Below are 20,739 nucleotides of genomic sequence, written 5' to 3' on the forward strand. Positions count from 1 at the left end.
AACTGGATTCTAAGTATCACCTCATCTAAAACCTACTCTACCCGCAGCCTTCCTCATTTCAGTTGAAGGCAACTCCATTGTTTCAGTTGCCTGGGCCAAAAATTATCCAGCCATAATTTCTTTGACTACTTTTTTTTCTGCTCCTTTCTCCTTATTGTCTCCTTTTGATTTCCCCATTATGCATATGAGTTTAATGGTGTGCCACGTTTCTCTGAGATGGTTTGTTTTTCTTCATTCTTTTTTCTTTTTGTTTTTTGGATTATATGATCTCTTTCAATCTCTCTTCAAATTTGCCAATTCTGTCTTTTGCTGTTTCAGATCTCTTGTTGAGCCCCCTCTTCTGAAATTTTCATTTTATTGTACTTTTCAACTTCACAACATCCATTTGGTTCTCTTTTGTAGTTTATATTTATTGATATTCTTTATTTGGTGTAACGTCATCACACATTCCTTTAGTATTTGAACATGTTTATAATGGCTTCTTTGAAGGCTTTTTCTGCTAAATCTGAAATTTGGTTGCTCTCACAGTTTTCTTTGCTTGTGTTTTTTTCTGGTGTCATACTTGCCTATTACTGTGTATCTCATATATTTTTGTTGGAAACAGGATGCTTCTGTGATATATTGTAGCGACTCTGGGTATTGGTCCAACCCCCTCTGGGCCTTGTCATTATTTGCTTGTTTATTTGTTTGGTGGCTGGCAAGATCATTTTAGTGGTCCATTACCACCCTCACTCCCTACTCCCCTATATTGTGTGAAGCCTCTCGTGTTGCTCCTCAGAGCTTTAGGTATGGCCATGGTCACCTTTGGATGACAGTGGTTTGGGCAGGGCTCTCATTGACTCTGTCTTTTTCTGGCCACATTCAGGTGTTAAGTTCCATTAGTTGTCATCTGATTACTCTGTTGTTTTCAGCAACGCTCTGGGCATAAATTTGCTCTGATCCAATCATATTGGGACTCCTCTGAAAGGATAGTTCCTGAGATAAGTGTTTGAGATTTGTTCTTACCCCAGGAGGGCTCTTCCTAGCCCTCTCCCCAGTTCCCACCAGCAAATTCTCCAGCCTACAGTTAGCTTCTATCTCTAATCATCCACCAATCTCCTCTCAAATGCCTTTTTACCACAGCTTTCACTGTGTTTGAGAATGCTCTAGGTCTTGAACTCCTTCACATTCTGTTGCAAACAAAATAATTTCCTTTGGGAAGAGGTTTGAAACTCTGTGTAAGCCTGCTCCCCACCCAGGCAAAATCTCTGAGCCATGATTCTAGAGCTGGAGGTGGGGATAATGATGTGCTTCTCTTTGAGTGATACATCAGCGGAGGTGTGGCAGTAGCTTCAGGCTGGCTTGGCTTGCCTCTCCCAGAGGATAATTGCTGTCTTATAAGCCAGGGCCCCAGCATCCTCAGTGACTCTGCATCCAAGGTGAAGTCCCTGCTTCATGAGTGGGCCTGGGTGGAAGAAGGGGGGCCCATTTCTTAGTTGGACTCACCTAGAACATAGCCTTAACAACAGGTAACTGGAGGCAGGATGAAATATGCTGATATCCTGCCTTCTGTCAGGCAGATAGCCTTCCAGTTAGGAGCCTGGGGAACAGAGAACCCTGTTCTTGGCTGCTGTAGTCTGGAGTGGAGTTCCTGTTTTACCAATTTGGAAGTGGGGAGGGAGAGAGGGAGCAGGTGTTAATTCAGGTACTATAGACTCTCACAGTTCTTACTGAGTTTTAGTAGATATTCTTGAGCAAATGTTTCTTCATTTGCTGTATGCTCTTAGGACTATTCCCAGAGACTTTAAACAGTGCTTTAAAAAAATAATTTTCACTGTTTCACTGGAGAGTGGGTCCATGGAGCTTCTCATACTGTCAAGCCAGAAGTCCCCTCTAATTCATCAATTTTCAAAAACATGCATACCCATAATGTATTCTGTCTGGGGCTGTGTATTCATTCTCTGAAAATATGGCAGTATTGACCTCAATTAAGAAGATGATCCCTTTTCTCTGGGGAAATATTTTTAAATTAGTGACCTATTTCTGTCCTCCTTTCATAAGACAAAGATTCCCCAGCGAGTAGTTCTTGGCTAGCTTGTATACTTTGGTCCCAAAAGTCTCCCAGTCTTTGCCATTCTGGCCAGGTACCTAGAAGGCTACAACTTGAGATGCTACCTTTAGGATTTGATCTCTGTCATGTGCCCAGTGTCATGGTCTGAGGACATCAAGGATGATGATTCCATGACAAGGACTCAAACTCAGAGGGATTCTCTGTACCTGCATATGTGTTGGGTGCTGGGTGCTGGGTGCTGGATATATAGGAGTAAAAGGAAAAGCATCGTTGCTGCCTTGAAAGAAGTTCCTCTCGTGGTAGATGTAGGTAAGAATATGTCAACAGATGAGAATACTACAGTGGGATGAGTGAATGCTGTGATGGAGTCACAGAAGAGGCAGGCCTGTTAGTTATATCCACACGTAAAGTTGCTGACATGTAATTTGGGTCTGGAGAGATGACTGGAACAACTGGGAGAAGAAGGAGAGTGTTTAGGTAAGGAAATAGCATATGCAAAGACGTTAGACTGGTGAAGAGCCTGGTAACTTTCAGAGAGTTTTGAGTAATTTGTTATCACTGGAGATGGCAGGAAGTGGCAGTTGATGTGGCAAAGAAGGCAGGTGGGCCTTGCATATCGTTGTGAAATTTTAATTTTAATTTTAATTGGAGTTAATGCTTTTTTTTTTTTAATTTTTTTTTCGACATTTATTTATTTTTGGGACAGAGAGAGACAGAGCATGAACAGGGGAGGGGCTGAGAGAGAGGGAGACACAGAATCGGAAACAAGCTCCAGGCTCTGAGCCATCAGCCCAGAGCCTGACGCGGGGCTCGAACTCACGGACCGCGAGATCGTGACCTGGCTGAAGTCGGACGCTTAACCAACTGCGCCACCCAGGCGCCCCTGGAGTTAATGCTTTCAAAATAAGAATCATAGAGTAGGACAGAAAAGACCTTCAAGGTCAGTCGATTACAAGTGCTGCGTCTCAATTATCTCTATTGCTGATCTCTTGGCACATGGCCTTTATATAGCAAGCACTTAGGAAATATCTATCTTTTACCTCCTTCTGGGATGTCCATTACATGTGAGAGATCAGCATCACTATAATAGTGGGCTCCGGGGTTGCACATTCTTAGTATCTTTATATTCCTTTTACAATATGTTAAATATATTCATATTTAAGAGTGAGTTTCATTCACACATAGAAGAGCATATTTTGTGCCAGGCACTGTTCTGAGTTTGATATGTGAATTAATTCATTTGTAATACCCTCAACATGAGGGTATTATGAAGTTTTGTACTACTGTTACCCCTATTTTACAAATGATGTGCATGATACACTCAAAGTGATAGAACTGGGATTCAAAACCCAGGCAACCTAGCTCTAGAATAAAGCTCTGAACCATCATCCTACACTGAATCCAAGCCAATGTAAGTAACCCCCTGGCCCCTAGCTGAATATCTGTATTTTAGATTGGCTGACAATTTGGGGACCTTTTTCTTTCTTTTGTGTAGGGGACAAAAGACACATTGACTAGTTATGGTAAGCTAAGCACCCTGCCGGGTGTTGTAGGGTGAGAGACATTTATTCACTTATTTTTTTTTTTAAGTTTTTATTTTATTTTTTAAAGTTTATTTATTTATTTTGAGAGAGATGGAGACAGTGCAAGTGGGGGAGGGCAGGGAGAGAGTGAGAGACAGAAACGCAAGCAAGATCCACACTGCTAGCTGTGGAGCCCAGCATAGGGCTTGAACCCACAAACCACGAGATCATGACCTGAGCCAAAACCAAGATTCGGACACTTGATCGACTGCGCCACTCAGGTGCCCCTAAAGATGTTATGTTATGTTATGTTATGTTATGTTATGTTATGTTATGTTATTTATTTATTTATAAATATTTACTTTTGAGAGAGAAAGAAGACAGAGCATGAGTTGGGGAGGGGCAGAGAGAGAAGGAGACACAGGATCTGAAGCAGGCTGCAGGCTCTGAGCTGTGAGCACAGAGCCTGATGTGGGGCTTGAACCCATGAACTGAGATCATGACCTGAGCTGAAGTCTGCCGCTTAACTGACTAAGCCACCCAGGTGCCCCAAGATTTTATTTTTAAGTAATCTCTACACTCAGTGTCAGGCTCAAACTCACAACCCCGAGACCAAGAGTCTCATGCTCCTCTGACTGAGCCAGCCAGATGCTCCTCATTCAGTTATTTAATAGCCACATACCCTGCTGTGTGCCAGGCCCCATGCTTGGAGGTGGGCTTATGAAGCTAAATTAATTATTTGTTTAGGTGTTCCAGAGAATGTGTAAGACATTGGTTAGAGATAAATGACAAATAAAACATAGTTTCTATATTTGAGTTGCTTAGGGATAGCAAGGAGGAGGGTAATTAAATAGTAATTATAGTGTAATGGGATAAGTACTGCCATAGATATATACCCTGAGAACTAAGAGAACAAAGAGAGTAGGGCAATTAACTTGCTTGGGTGAGGTCTGGAAAACTTCACAGAGGCAGTGGCTGTTTCTTTAGCAGATAAAGACAGGGAGAAAATATTTTAAATGGAGCACCTTGTGTAAAGGCTTAGAGTTATACTGAGCATGGTTTGTTCAAGGAGCCTGTAGTAGCTGGATGTATCTAGAGCAAATGTTAGCAAACATTTTCTATAAAGGGCCACACAGTCAATATTTTAGGCTTTGTTGGCCATACAGTCTCTGTCACAGCAACTCAGCTCTGCCTTTGTAACATGAAAACAGCTATAGGCAGTACATAAATAAATGACTGTAGCTATGTTTCAGTAAAGCTTTATTTATAAAAAGAAGCAGCAAGCTGGATTTGGTCCATGGCCATAGTTTCTTGACTCCTTGTCTGAAGTGTAGGTGCCTGGTAGGGAGGGAAGATGGCCAGGAGGCTGCCTGGGAAGCTAGTCTATGACTAGATTGTAAAAAGCCTTGAATGTGAGGCCAAGAAGCTGGGGCTTTATTCTGTAGGTAATGGGGAGCCATGAAATTTTAAGTAGTTTTTAAGTTAAAATTTTAAGTAGTTTTAAAGTTGGTATACTTTATGGATTTGTACTTTACAAAGGTCATTCTGGTGACTAATATGGTGGATGGAGTGGCAGAAGTGAGACTAGATGTACAAAGGTGAGTGAGAAGTGACTCTCATCTCCCTGCCCTTGGCAATAGCTTCTGATCTCACTGGGGACAGATACTTCATCTATGAGACATCCAAGTCCCAGCACTTTGTAAAAATGGCATTTAGAGCTATTGTAGCTAAAATGTGGGTCCTTGGTGGACATTGAAGAGATGAACGAGCGTTGGGAAGCATCTTAGATCTGGGGCATGTGTCTTGAGGGTTCTAAATATTGCGTGTGGGGAGCGGTGAGTGAGAGTGGAGGTGGTGAGGTTTGGTCTGGGAGATGTGGAAGGTGAACAGTCGGAAATGAAGTTGGAAATGGGAGGAAGGAGTAATTGGTTCTAAGGAAATACCCAGGAGACCTGCCTGGACCCCTGTGCCCAGAGATGCACTGCTCTGCTTCTAGCTTTACATCAGTGACTTCTACTCACTGATGAAGCTGGCTGGGCCTGTTTTGTTGGGAATTCTACAGAGACGTTTCCCCTCCTGTCCACTCTCACCCACATCTCTTTACTCCTGCTTCACTTGGGGTGGGGATGGGGTTGCATTCTTGGTGCCACCGCCAAAGAGATCACTTTTCTGAGCTCAGAGCTAAATATACTTAGTGACAGCTGCTCCCTGCTCTTCAGATTGCTCCTGAGCTGTAGCTCTGGCCAATGCTGCATCCCCATGCTAAGGCAAGACTTGTAGGGAGCCTTCTTAGGCCTTTCTGAGAGAAGAGCTGCTTGTTCTGAGTCAGAAATAGTAAATCTTTGTTGTGGGAATCAAAAGTGCCTCTGGGTTTGGTTTTGTTTTTGCTTTTCATTGCTCTTAAACTTCCTTTTAAACCAGACTTCAGCTATTAGTTGGCTGTGGGGTGGTGTGCAGAGTAATCTGTGGCAGTGCCTACCCCAACTGCGGTGGGCATTGGAGTTTTAGTTCAGTACAGCATTCTTGCTTGCTATGTTTATGGCTGGATAACTGGGACCTTCATCAAAGCATAGATGGTTTGGCAGGGGGATAGACACATAATAACACTGGTAAGGGTATACACAGCACAGAAGCATCACCTTTGACGAAGAAGCTTTTTCTCTTACTTTCCGTATCCTTATCTCACCCTCCTGCCAATAACAGTAACTAACATTTGAGTTGTGCTCTACAATTTACAGAGAGTGCTTTTGTGTGCATCAGGAATCACAAGCTCTCTGCTCTCACGCTAGAGAGTACTTGCCTCTTCAGAAGGAGGCAGCTGATGCTCAGCTCTCGCACATTGTTGCCAGGTCAGTGTGCAAACCCAGGAGTGGTGCCCTGGCGGTGGGGGTTGAGGCCCTCATGACCTCCCTCAGCACCAACTCCCCCATCTCCACGCTGCCCCAAATGACAACACACACATAATGTCCTTTGATGTGGACAGTTGATTTTTTCTTAGCTTTAAGTAAAATGTGAATAAAAACATCTTCATAAAATGTTGCATTTTGAAGTTAATTTGTAATGGACAACCTACATAAAAATGATGTGCTTGCCATGCGGACACCAATTTATGACAGGTCCCTAAGCCACTTTTTCTCTTCCAGTCAAATTGCAGTCCTTAAGCCCTTAAAATCTAGGAACTCAGGTGTTTCTAGATCTTTAGATTTTTTTTTTTAAGGTAGACTGAAAAACTGAACTTTCTTGGTGTGAAATTTAGTTTTTAAATATGGGTTCAGTTTAGAAGATACTCTGTGGGCCACTGAAAGACAGGTGCAAAGGCAGCTTATGGACTTCTGCAAGCATGTCTCATTTACAACTTGTCACACTCAGATGAGAGGGAGGCCTAGTCCTCACTTGTTCTGAGCGGGAAACAGGCTCAAACAGGCGAAATACCTTGCCCGAAAGTCACACAGGAAGTAAGGGGTCTGTTTCTATAGGTTGTGAACTCTTCCTCTTTTTAGTATACTGCCTTAGCTACTCTTTTCTGCTTGTTTTAGAGAGTGTGCGTGAGAGTGGGAAAGGGGCAGAGGGAGAGAGAGAAGGAGAGAGAGAGAGAGAGAGAGAGAGAGAGAGAGAGAGAGATTGAGAATCTTAAGCAGGCTCCAAGCTCAACGTGGAGCCTGACGCTGGGCTCAATCCCATGACCGTGGGATCATGGCCTGAGCCAAAGTAAGGAGTCAGAAGCTCAACTGACTGAGCCATGCAGGTGCCCCTGCCTTTCCTACTCTTGAGGCCTGATTGTTCCACTCAGCATCAGGCCCTTCCTTCAGGCAGAACTTCTGTCAGTGCATAGTCCTCATTTGGTACCTCTTCTTGCTGGTCTTGTTTTCCGACCCCATTCCTTCTTTGCATGGTTTGTGGCATGAATAGAGCCTGTACATGAGCCCTGTACGTGCAGCTCCCCCTTACACTTTCTTCCCATGAGCTTCTCTGTTCTCCATATACCTCAGTGATCAGACTTGGCTATAAAAAGCAGTCTATTTCTCATTGGTTCCCAATAAGCAGCTGGTATGTGTCATCCGGTGGTTTCCTAGAGTTAGCTGGGAATGGCAGAAAATCCCCTTCTTTGGATATTTTGGCATTTCTACTCCTAAGGCATGCACATGATGTGTGTTTCTGTAGTCTTAGATTAAGAGGGTCTGGATTAGAACCTTGAAGGACCAACACAAGGTATAGCTGTATCTGTAATGTGAGGATTACAGATTTGATTTCTTTAAAATATGTGCGAAACTTGACAACTTTTCATTATACCCACATTACTACCTCGTTTCAAGTTAGGTTTTTGCAGTAGTCACCTGACTGGTTTCCCTACCCTTGCCTTCCTATAGTCTGCTCTCTAGCACAGCATTTGGAGCAATCCTTTAAGAGATGCACATGTGATCATGTCACACTTCCTTCTCAGAGTTGAAATCCAAGCCCATATAATGGCCTACAAGGGTGTTTATGATCTGGACCCCTGATTTCTTCCCTGGATTTGTCTATCACTAGTCACCACCTCTCTCATTTCTCTCAGCCACACTGGCCTCCTCACTGTTCCTTGAACAAGCCGAGCATGTTCTTGCTTCAGGGCCTTTGCGTTTGCCATTCCTATTCTTGAGATACTCTTGTCCCGGTTATTCTGCTTGCCTTTCTCCAACATCTCCTTCAGGTACATGTACCTCCTTAATGAAACCTTCCTTGACTCCTCTAAAATGACAAGCCACCAATACCAGTACTCTTGGCATTCCATATTCCTCTTTCCTGCTTTCTCTCACCCAAAGAGGATATTAGCTCAGTGAGGATAAAGATCTGTATCTGTTTTGTTTACTACTCACTGAATTTCTTGTGCCTGGAACTATGCCTGGTACTTAGAAATCTTATGTTTGTTGACTAAGTGAATTAATGAATTTCTGTCCCCAGACTGGCTGTCTGACTACTTGTGACTGTGTCCCCCCTGAGATGTCCCAGTGTCTGTTGTTTAAGGCCTAGTGATCTCATCATTTAGGCCTCCAGTGAGAGAAGCCTCTTAATAAGTTAATAGAATTGTTCTAAAATTAATTTTGAAAAATAAACAGCTGAGATTGACAAGAAATATTCTGAAACATAAGAGCCATGGGAAACAGGGGGTCCAGGCATTAGAAATTACTATTAAAGTACAGAATAAAACAAAAAGTATAATAAGATAGTCAGGGGCTAGCACAAAAATAGAAATATGATTGAGGTGCCTGAGTGACTCAGTCGGTTAAGTGTCTGACTGCAGCTCAGGTCATGATCTCATAGTTGGCGGGTTTGAGACCCGAGTTGGGCTCTGCACAGACAGCTCAGAACCTAGAGCCTGCTTTGGATTCTGTGTCTCCTGTCTCTCTCTCTGCTCCTCCCACACCTGTGTTCTCTCTATCTCTCAAAAATAAAATAAATAGACTGAAAAAAACTAGTTAAAAAAAAGAAATATCATTTAGTGCAGAAGAATGCAGAGCCTAGAAATATACTCAACTATATATAAGGGCTTAATTATTACTAAATAGCATTTTTAAAAATGAATAAAAGATAATTTATTGAATGGGGTTGGGATAACAGTGTGGCAACTTGGGAAAAATTGTTAAAATTCACAATTTACAGCATATAATGAATCAAAGGTCAGGTGCCTTAAAAGGCTGACTATTAAAAAATCATAAAATATACTTTAATCAGTTTAGTTTTTCTAAGAATCAACAAAATCTTTTTGCTCTGGGCTTTTCACCATGTCACTTGCATAATCCTTATTAAAAAATAAATTTTCTCACCAATTACAAATAAGAGGTTGGGGAGCTGGAGAACCTAACCCTTGTTGTCAACTGAATTTAGATGAGGCTGGAGGGCACGAAGGGCTGTCTAGCCTGTGCGTGTGAGCACTGCCTTTATCTCCTTATCTCACGAGACGTCTTGACTTCCTAACACCACTCCAGCCTCTGTGGGAGTGTAGCCAGGCCACACCCAAACCACAGGTAGAAGAATGGGTTAGAGCTGCGCCGCAATAGGTGGCCATTAGCCACATGTGGTCATTTAGCTCTACATTAATTTTTTTTTTTTAAATCTCAGGGTGTGTGTGTGTGTGTGTGTGTGTGTGTGTGTGTGTGTGTATGTGTGTGTGTGTTTGTCACACTAGCCACATTATGAGTGCCCAGTGGCCACATGTGCCTAGTGGGGACTGTTTGGACAGGACAGATATTGAACATTTCCATCATTGCAGAAAGTTGTATTAGACGGTGCCATGTTATAGTTGTAGACACTCTCAAGTTCCTTGTGCCCAGCAGGCTATATTCTGACTCGGTTGAGAGTGCACCAGTGTGGACTTGCTTCAAACTTCTCTCCTGAGTCATTAAGACTTAGATGTCTTAATATCCCCAAAACCCAGGGGGAGGAAATCACCTCTTGATTATGGGTCTAGGTAATCTGTCAGTCATCTGTTTGTTTAGATAGTAACATTTACTGATGTTACGCTGGGTCAGACCCTTTCCTAGACACAAAGGGTGAGAAAAGAAGGATAAGAGACATTTCCTGAAAATCCTACTAAACTATGTTTTAAAAGCATAGTGATCAAGGGGCGCCTGGGTGGTGCAGTCGGTTAAGCGTCCGACTTCAGCCAGGTCACGATCTCGCGGTCCGTGAGTTCGAGCCCCGCGTCGGGCTCCGGGCTGATGGCTCGGAGCCTGGAGCCTGTTTCCGATGCTGTGTCTCCCTCTCTCTCTGCCCCTCCCCCGTTCATGCTCTGTTTCTCTCTGTCCCAAAAATAAATAAAAAACGTTGAAAAAAAAAATTAAAAAAAAAAAAACATAGTGATCAAAATTGCATATTTCTTTGATGTTTGAGGCTCTAGGGAAAACCGGGATCAAGTGTTCAATCTTATACATACTAATGAGGTTAAGAATCTGGCTGAATGAGTATCTGTGAAGTTAATTACCAGTTAAATTTCTAAAAGCTTTGATTTGTTTGGCTTTTCTTCTTTCTTATAAGGGTGTATATTATGAAAAGAAATACCAGTAATTTAAAGGACAGCGTATATAGTGCTGGGGGAAAATTTGGACTGTAAAGTCAGATATCTTGGGTTGGAATACAAATTCATCACTTGAGCAAATTTTTGAGTTACCTAATGCTGTATAATGAACTTCCCCAAAACTCGGTGGCTTCAAACAGCAACATTTATTTTATTTATCTGCAATCTGGGCATCGCTCAGTAGGGACAGCTCATCTGTGTCCACTTGGCATCAGATGCAGTGACTCAAAAACTGGGGGCTGGAATCACCTGAAGTCTCAGTCACTTGTCTGAGTCCTGGGCTGGGGAGACAAACAGCTGGGCTGCTCAGATATCTGTCTATATTTCTATGTAGTCTTTCCATATGTTCTCCCCATAATGGTGGCTTTGGGGGTAGCCAGGCTTCATGTATGTTAGCTCAGAGCTCTCAAGGCATGTGTCCCAAAATGGAGAAGGCCAGGTGAAATCTGTATTGCCTTTTCTAACCTACCCTTGGAAGCCACTCGACATCACTGCTGCCATATTCTGTTAGAAGATGAGTCACAAATATCAGCCTATATTCCAGGGGAGGGGAATTCTCCTTTTGTGGGAGGATTATCATAGAATTATGGACATATTTTAAAACCATCATAGCAAGTAATTAAACCTCTCTAAATTTAATGTGATTTGGGGGTAAGTTGCATTATCTTAGCGTAGTTCTGTTCTCGTTTGTAAAATAGGTGTGATAATTCATTGGTTGTGGGATTAGATGAGAAAATATTGTAGAAGTTCTTGGAATATTGCTTAGTATATAAACAGGTGATCAAAAATTGTTAATTCTTTTTCCCTATCCTTCTTCCTTTTTCTAGTGTATTGAATTCCAGTTAACTATCATTTATTATCTTTCCATAATTAAAAAAATATGAGGAAGAAATTGCTTATTCTTTTTTTTTTTTTCAAGTGAAACATACAACAGAGAAGAAGAGGTAGTCTAGTTGGCAGCTAGGACATATGCACATGAAGGACATAAGAGTGATGTGGTACACTTATACATTGGGTGGATGGAATGTGCTATGGAAAGTTAGATGGCCTGTGTGGAGATCTCGGTGGGCTGACCCTAGGTATCCCTTGTGACTTGTGTGCTTTTTCCTTGCAGTTCCTGAGGGAAGACCTCAATTACCATGATCCGACAGTGAAACACAGCACCTTCCATGGTGAGGATAAGCTCATCAGTGTGGAGGACCTGTGGAAGGCATGGAAGTCTTCAGAAGGTAATAGGCAGCTTGGTTATCAATCCTAGTTGCTGGAAGGTTTAGAGAAGACAGAAGAAGATGGGCAGCAACTTGGCCTTAAAAGTACATTAGTATAAAATGCTTTGTAAAGAGCAAATTATTAAAATGGTTCTACATACAGTCACTGAATAAGACTGAATCTAGTCACCATGTTGGGAAAGGGGGAAGATGCTTCAAATAGAGTTGGAGCTGTTCTTCATTAGAATTCTAAATGGTTCTATCCTATCCCCACCCATCTCCTTCCTACCTACCACAGTCTCTGCTGCTTCTCCAGAGTAGGGAGCTTACTGGCCTTTTGAGGCAGCCCCTTCCTTCTATCAGTCTCTACTTGGTCTCAGCTCTACTGAGTCCTAGATGATTCAAAGATTGGGTGGAAGTAAGATGGAATCTCCCCTGAGTCTTTTCTTTTCCAGGTTAAATAGCCAGGTTCTTTGAAGAAAACATGTTTTCTCAGCCTCTTCCTCCTCTTGGTCTCCTGCCTGTGAACATTTCTGTTAATATCTTTCTTAGATCATAGTTCTTAGAGTCAGACACAGACCCGCAGGAATGGTTTGACCAGCACAGAGTTGAACAGGATTGTCAGCTTCTTAGTTCTAGACTCTGCACGTCAGCTAATGCAGTCTGATTTGATACTGGAGCCTTCAGCACTCACATCACTCTGCTAACTCATGTTGAACTTATTAAATAAAAACTTTAGTTATTTTTCATGTATAAAATTGTTAAACCAGGACTACCATTTTTTTCCCTGAAACATTTGCTTCAGAGCTGTGAGTGAAAGAGCATATCTAATAGTGTGAAGCTTGACAAGGAAGGGAAAAACAGGGTTTTTGCGTCCTCTCCATCTCTATCTGTGGCTAGAGTGTCCTTTGATACTAACAGGATTGAAAGCGGTCTCTTTGCAGGGTCTCATAAGATAGGTCTTGATGCTAAGAAAGGTTAAACATAAGTGACCATCAGGGCCCTTCCTTTGCAGATGAGGAGCCTTAGGCCTAGATTTATAAAGTTACTTGTTCATTGTCATGCATTTAGTACATTGTAAAGCTAGGACTCAGACCTGGACCTTCTGCTCACTGGATCAAGGCTTTTCCATGCCATCTGGGTTGAAAGCGCTGGTCTGGTGGTAGAGAAAAACCAGTTTGGGTAGGAATGAGGCAGTTTTTATTTTTGTTTTAATCTTACCTAGGATTATAGAATTTTAGATCTGGAAGGGATTATCTATAAGGTAGGTTGAGAACATTAAATTTAAAACAAGAAGACCTGGGGGTGCCTGGGTGGCTCAGTCAGTTAAGCTTCCAACTCTTGGTTTCAGCTCAGGTCATAATCTCACAGCTTCGTGGGTTAGAGCCCCACATCGGGCTATGCTCGGACAGTGTGGAATCTGCTTGGGATTTTCTCTCTCTCCCTCTCTCTTTGCCTCTACCCCACTTGAGCTGACTCTGTCTCTCTCAAGATAAATAAATAAACTTAAAAAAAAAAAAAAAAAAGCAAGAAGACCTGGATTCTAGTCTTATTTCTGGCACGGACAGGCTGATACCTCTTATTAACTCTGTGTTTTTATCAATCTAGAAGAAGCTTAAGTTAGCTTTACAGACGGCTTTCTGGAAATCTTTAAAAGCTGAGTTCCTTGTGGGGGCTTTGTTTAATAGCTCCTGAGCAACTCAGGCTGTTTACTGATGAGAAATCAAGCAGTGAAGTGATCTTTGGAATTATACTGGCACTGCCAGGAAAAATCTTCTACTAGTACTGTTTAATTTTAGTTTTCTTCTTTTTCTGTAACAACATAAGGACATGGCGCCTGGGTTTTAAGAGTGGGTTTCATAAGTGGGAACTTGGAATGAAAGATGGCAGGGAGAGCATTCCTGGCCTTCTCAAAGCTCATACACAAGTAGCTGGGAAGGGAAAGTGACCAAGAGAGGGCAGAAACAGGAGTAAATCATAATACTAAAAAGTAGCCAAGACAGTTTTCTGGTAAGAACTTTATTCCTGGACTCAGCAACTATTTGGAACACTTCCAAGCGTGTTCTAAATGACAGGAAGATGGAAGACAATGAAATGAGTTTTGAGGAGTTGGTCCCCATTACTGATGAGCAAGGGATATTCCAGTGCACCGTGATGTAGCTCACAGCTAAGCTGAGAAGTGACATGTATGTATCATTTTAGGGTTTTCTCACTATGTGTCATGCCTGGTGGTTTGACAAGCTAAAAGTAAGAATCTTCATGGGTACTGTTCCTCCCAACAATTTGCTTCATTATTTAGAGCAAGGCCCCTAATCTCTGGAGTGATGATTTCCAGAGCTACAAAAAGCATGTAATACTCTGGCAGTCGCTCAAAGTGGCTGGTCTGAGTTTTGCTAGATGATATAGATATCAGCAGTGTTCATTTGTGTTCAGAACATTAGCTGACTAATGTCAGTACCATCTATGTGATTAGTTGTTAACATTTTCTGACTGATACTGAGAGCCAGTCTTTCCTTCGTGTTGTTTAGATTTTAACAGAAAAGCCTGATAATTGCTACATTAGCCAGTTCTGGACTTCAATAATAAAAACAGCAACAAGGAAGAAACTACTCTGATATTTACATGATATTTGATGTGTGCTAGCCACTGTTCTGAATGATTTATATATGTTAATTCATTTCTCACGAAAACCCTTTGGAGTATAAATACTATGATGGTCTGCATTTACAGATGAGGAAAATGAGGCAGAGAGTGTTTGATGAAATAATGTAATGCACTTCTTTCTAACCAGAGTTAGTACAGACTTCACAAATTAAGAGCGTAGTCCTCAGTAAGACTGCTCTCACTTTAGACACCAACCAGCCATAAACCCTGGGTGTTCCCAGCCACCTCTGCTCTGACCGACTGGCTACAAATCACAGTTCCCACTATCCCCTCAGGTTTGGTAATTTACTGCATGACTCACAGAACTCAGGAAAGTGCTGTACTTCTGATTACAATTTTATTAGAATGGATAAAAGTTAGGACCAGCCAAAAGAAGAGACCAATAGGGTGAGGTCTGGGAGGGTCCTGAATTTGGGACTTCTGTGTCTTCTGCCCCTGGAATCAGGACATATCACCCTCCCTAGCACATTAATCATGGATGTGTTTGCTAACCAGAAAGTTCATCTGAGCCTCAGGATCCAGAGGTTTTATTGAGGTCCGATTACATGGGCATGATTGATTGAATCACTGGCTGCATGACGGCTTTTCATCTCCAGCCCCCCTGTTCCTTTCTGATGGTTGGGCTGATAACTCCTGGCCCAAAGCCCCAATCCTCTAGTCAGCTGGTTGGTCTTTCTGGCAACTAGTCCCCATCCAGAGTCATCTCATTAGCTCAAACTCAAGTGTGATCCAAGGAGCCCCACCATGAATAAAAAAGATATTCCTATCACCAGGGAAATTGACACCAAATTGACACCAAATTTGAAGTGTCTTTGAAGACAAAGACCACCAAATTCTTTGTTGTACAAAATTAAATAAGAAGGAGCTGAACAAACAGAGCTGAGGAAGGATCAAGAACAAGGGGGAACTCCAGGGATCCCAGCAGCAGGGTCTAGGGGATTGGCTTTTTCTAATTGGCTACTCTTGGATGTCTCCACTTCGTTCATTTTTCATCTAAGTATCTTTGCTCAACAGTGAGATATGGTGGAGGGAAAATCATATTGGCATAGTTTGTATCACAGACTTATTATGTAAGGTAGTGGTAGTGAGAGCTTAGACTGTGGGGGAGGGGGCAGCAATTTCCAGTCCCTCTAAGGCCCTGTGAGGTAGGGGGAGTGGTAGTTTTTTTAAAGGAAGGGATGCCAGGTAGATTTTGTAGAATCTTTGAGAAATAGAATTGTTTGCATATTTGAGCTAGGGGAAATAGTAACAGTGTCCTTAGAAGGGTTGCTGGGAGGACTGACCTAAGAGGACTCTCTTCTAAAGCATGGCTTCCATTCTTCTAAACAAAGTACATCATGTCTATTTTTTCTCCCCTTTCCTGGACATGAGATTTTAAAAGATGCTATCTGCCAAACTTAAGTAACAATTTCGTTCTCCATTTGTATAGATCAAAGACATATTAAACTATCAATTTTGATTCTAACTAAAATGATTCCAGCTAAAAGCAAAAGTACTTGGTATTCTAGTGTGACTCTGAACTTTGTCTTGAGAAAATGTTTACTTTCTACTGGAAATGATTTGGAAATAATTCCAAAGAATAATTTAGAAATAATAAACTCACAGATCCCCAGTTCTGTCTGTGCTATTCTTTGCAGGATGGGATTTTTCACAGGAGGCAGTGGAGCAGTACTGGCAAACCAGGAGGCTTTTAGAGAGAAACCCAGCAGAACTGGCCTTTCTCTGTTGATATAGCACAGCAGGGGCAAGTGGCATTGGACTTCTGTCTAAACCATTTCAGAAGTCATATCAGTATAAAAGAGTTGGCATCCCCTTTTTGCTTTTACATAAACCCAGTGAGACATATGTTTCTTCTGTTCCTTTAGCTCTATAGAAATTACTTTGCTAAGTGAATCTTCAAGTCATTTAGTTAACTGCCTCAGCCATTGTTGCTGCATTTTGGGGGAGAAAGATACGATTGGCTTTTTATTTCTCTTGGATTCTTTTAGATACTTTTTTTCCAATAACAAAAAACAATTAGCATCAATGCAGTGATTTAAAACTTATCACAGGCATTTTCTATTTATATTAAGTAGCTGCTTGAGGGTAAATGTTCTTACTTGTATCCCCATTTAATAAAGGAGCATCTCTCACCTATTTCTGTTACCAAGTCCTGAGAATTCTATCTCTCTTATATATATTTTATATGCATCTCCTATGATACTGCCTTAGCTCAACTTCATCTTTTTGAAAGATTTATTGAGTTGTAACTGATAATACAATCAGGTGTAAATATTTAAAGTGTATAATTTTTTAAAGTTTTGACACATGTATTCAGATGGCTATCCTTTATGAGATACATGCTTTGCAAAGATTTTCTCCCAGTCTGTGGCTTATCATTCTTTTAATAGTGTCTTTTGAAGAACAGTAAGTTTTAATTTTTCTGAGGTCCAGTGTTTCAATTTATGCTTTTAAGAATTATACTTTTGGTGTCATATGCAAGAAATATTTGCCTAACCCAAGGTCACACAAGCATTTTCTCCCATGTTTTCCTCTAGAAGTTTTATAGTTGCAGGTTTTACATTTAGGCCTCTAATCTGTTCTGTATTAATTTGTGGATGTTAGTGTTAAGTATGAGTCCAAGTCCTTCTTTGTGCTTATGGGTGTCTCACTTGTTTCTAGAACCATTTGTTGAAAATTCTGTCCTTTCTCCCACCGCATTGCGGGTCTTTTGTTAAAAACCAGTTGTCCATATAAGTATGGGTTTATTTCTGGTCTTTGTATTCAGATCCACTGATCTATTTGCCTGTCCTTATGTCAATATCATGCAATTTTGATTACAATAGTCTTATAATAACTCTTTTAGTCAGATAGTGTTAGCTCTCCAACTTTGTTTTCTTTTTTCAAGTTGTCCTGGCTGTTTGATCTCGAATCAGCTTGTCAATTTCTATAAAAAAAGCCTACTAGGATTTTGACTGGCATTGCATTGAATCTATAGCTCAGTTTGAGAGAACTGACATCTTGACAATATTGAGTTTTCTGATCGATGTATAAGGTATATCTCCCCATTTAGTTAGAATATATATTTTGTAGTTTTCAGTGTACAGGTCTTTCATAACTTTTGTCAGATTTATCTCTAAGTATTTCATAGATTTTGATGGTATTATAAATAGTACTTTTAAAATTGTGGTAAAATATATAAAAAAGTTGACCACATAAATGGTATTTAATTCCTGATTGTTGTTTATATATAGACATATAATTGATTTTTATATATTGGTCTTGTATTCTGCAACCTTGCTAAACTCACTTATTTGTGAGATGCCATCAGAGTTTAAACTGAGATAATCAAGTCTTCTAGTAAAGAAAGTTTTGTTGTTTTCTTTTCCAATCTGGATGCCTTTAAAAAAGTCTTCTTCTTGTCTGATTGCCCTGGTTAGTATCTCCAGTACACTGTTGGGAGAAGTGGTAAGAGTAGGCATCATTGTCTTGGTTCTGATCTTAAGGAGGAAAGACTCCAGTCTTTCATCATTAAATATAAACATTAAATATAAATATAAACATCATTAAATATAAATATAAACATCATTAAATATAAATATAAACATCATTAAATATAAAATATAAATATTTTATATAAATATTTTATATAAATATAAAATGTTTATATAAATATAAACATTTATCAGATTGAGGAAGCTATTACTAATTTGCTGAGAAATTTTTTATCAGGAATGGATATTGGATTAAAAAAAATTTTTTTTAACGTTTTATTTATTTTTGAGAGAGGGAGAGACAGAGCATGAACAGGGGAGGGTCAGAGAGAGGGAGACACAGAATCTGAAACAGGCTCCAGGCTCTGAGCTGTCAGCACAGAGCCCGACGCGGGGCTCGAACTCACGGACCGCGAGATCAACCTGAGCTGAAGTTGGCCGCTTAACCGACTGAGCCACCCAGGCGCCCCAGATATTGGATTTTTATCAAATGAGTTTTCTGTGTCTATTGAGATGATTGCCTGGTTTTTCTGTTTTTGTTTGCTAAGATGGTGAATTACATTGATTAATTTTTCAATGTTAACCCTGCATCCTTGGGATAAACCCCACTTGGTCATCATCCTTTTACTATATGGTTGGATTCTATTTGTTAAAATTTTATTTCATATTTTTATACCTTTGTTAATGAGGGATATTGGTTTATAGTTTTCTTGTAATATCTTTGTTTTTGGTATCAATATTGTGCTGACCTCATTAAATTAATTGGGAAGTAGTCTTCAATTTTTCAGAAGACTTCATATATAATTGGTATTACTTTTCCTTAAATACTTGGTAGAATTCACTAGTAAAGCCATATGAGCCTGGTGTTGTCTTTGTAGGAAGGTTTTTAATGACAGTGTCAATTTCTTTCATAGGTATAGGACTGTTAGGTTATTTACTTCTTCAGTGAGCTTTTGTAGTTTGTGTCTTCAATTTGTCTATTTCATTACATTGTCAAATTTATAGGCATACATTTATTCATAATCTTTTCTTATTATTCTTTTAATATATTGATATACCCAAAGAACCAGTGTTTGGTTTCAAGGATTTTCTCTATTGTTAGCTATTTCATTGATTTTTACTTTGATCTTTATTATTTTCTTTCTTCTGCTTACTTTGGGTTTAACTTGTTCTTTTCTGGTTTGTTAAGGTGGAAACTGAGGTCATTGACTTGAGACCTTTCCTGTTTTCTAATATTGGCATTTAGTACTATAAATTTCCTGTAAGTACTGCTTTAGCAGCATTTCACAAATTCTGGTGTGTTGTGGCTTTTTGCTTTTTCCTAACTGATTTATAGGTAGCATAGACAGAGTAAAAATACCTAAAATGAAAGCACAACTGGTGGTAAATCCTTATTCTTTCTTTCTTTTTTTTTTTTTTTTTGGTCTGATACAGTCTTCAATAACTTGATATCCCTCAATAATGGATTCCAATTTGAGGAATTATTTTGGCCCTGGAAATTCAGGCCTCTGAAATCTGTCTTGTATCTTATATTCATCTAGTATTGGCTCTTCACCATGTTAGATGATATGTTTTATTTTTATTTTTATTCAACTCAAATATTCTATTTACTTTCTATTTCCTTTTTTTTTTTTTAATTTTTTTTTTCAACGTTTATTTATTTTTGGGACAGAGAGAGACAGAGCATGAATGGGGGAGGGGCAGAGAGAGAGGGAGACACAGAATCGGAAACAGGCTCCAGGCTCCGAGCCATCAGCCCAGAGCCTGACGCGGGGCTCGAACTCACGGACCGCGAGATCGTGACCTGGCTGAAGTCGGACGCTTAACCGACTGCGCCACCCAGGCGCCCCTCTATTTCCTTTTTGATATCTTCTTTGATTCATGAGTTTTTTTTTTTAGAAGCATGGTATGTAGTTTTCAAATGTTAGGGGATTTTCTAAAGATTTTTCTGTTATTGATTTCCAGTTTAATTCCATTGTGGTTTGAGAACATACTTTGTATGGCTTGAATCCTTTACAGTTTTTTAAAACATTTTATTATGTTTCTGAATATTATATATCTTGGTACATGTTCCATGTTCATTTGGCTGTTGTTGGGTGGAGTGTTCAATAAATGTCAATCAGGCCATGTTGGTTGATGGTGTGGTTCATGTCTACTAGATCTTTGCTGATTTTCTGCCTAGTTGCTCCATCAGTTATTGAGGGGGAGTATTTAAATTTTCAACTATAATATTGGATTTGCCTATTTTTTCTTGCAATTAGTTCTGTGAGTTTTTGCTTCATGTATTTTGAAGGTATGTTACTAGGTGCATACAGATTTAGGATTATTTATTTATTTATTTATAATATTTATTTATTTTTGAGAGAGACAGAATGTGAGTGGGGAAGGGGCAGAGAGAGGGAGACACAGAATCCAAAGTGGGCTCCAGGCTCTGAGCTGTCAGCACAGACCGTGATGTGGGGCTTGAACTCACTAACCGTGAGATCATGACCTGAGCTGAAGTCGGACGCTTAACTGACTGAGCCACCCAGGTGCCCCTGTTATTATTTTTTAAAAGTTTATTTATTTAAGGGGTGCCTGGATGACTCAGTCAGTTAAGCATCTGACACTTGATTTTGGCTCAGGTCATGATCTCATGGCTTGTGAGTTTGAGCCCTGCATTGGGCTCTGTGCTGACAGTGAGGAGCCTACTTGGGATCCTCTCTCTCTCTCTCTCTCTCTCTCTCTCTCTCTCCCTCTCCCTCTGTCTCTGCCCCTCCCTCACCCTGTC

At 40.5% G+C, this 20,739-nt stretch overlaps 1 protein-coding gene across 6 annotated transcripts in view; it reads left to right on the forward strand.

The window, feature by feature from the left end:
* STIM1 (stromal interaction molecule 1) overlaps nt 1-20,739 on the forward strand; it is a 185,567-nt gene that overhangs the window by 118,890 nt on the left and 45,938 nt on the right. For all 6 annotated transcript variants that reach the window (XM_045038805.1, XM_006937020.5, XM_019811914.3 and 3 more), the window contains one exon: nt 11,739-11,853. In XM_045038805.1, coding sequence (XP_044894740.1) covers nt 11,739-11,853 — 115 coding nt within the window. The remainder of the gene's footprint in view (nt 1-11,738; nt 11,854-20,739) is intronic.

Source organism: Felis catus, chromosome D1 (genome assembly GCF_018350175.1).
Source record: "Felis catus isolate Fca126 chromosome D1, F.catus_Fca126_mat1.0, whole genome shotgun sequence".
Lineage (NCBI taxonomy): Eukaryota > Metazoa > Chordata > Mammalia > Carnivora > Felidae > Felis > Felis catus.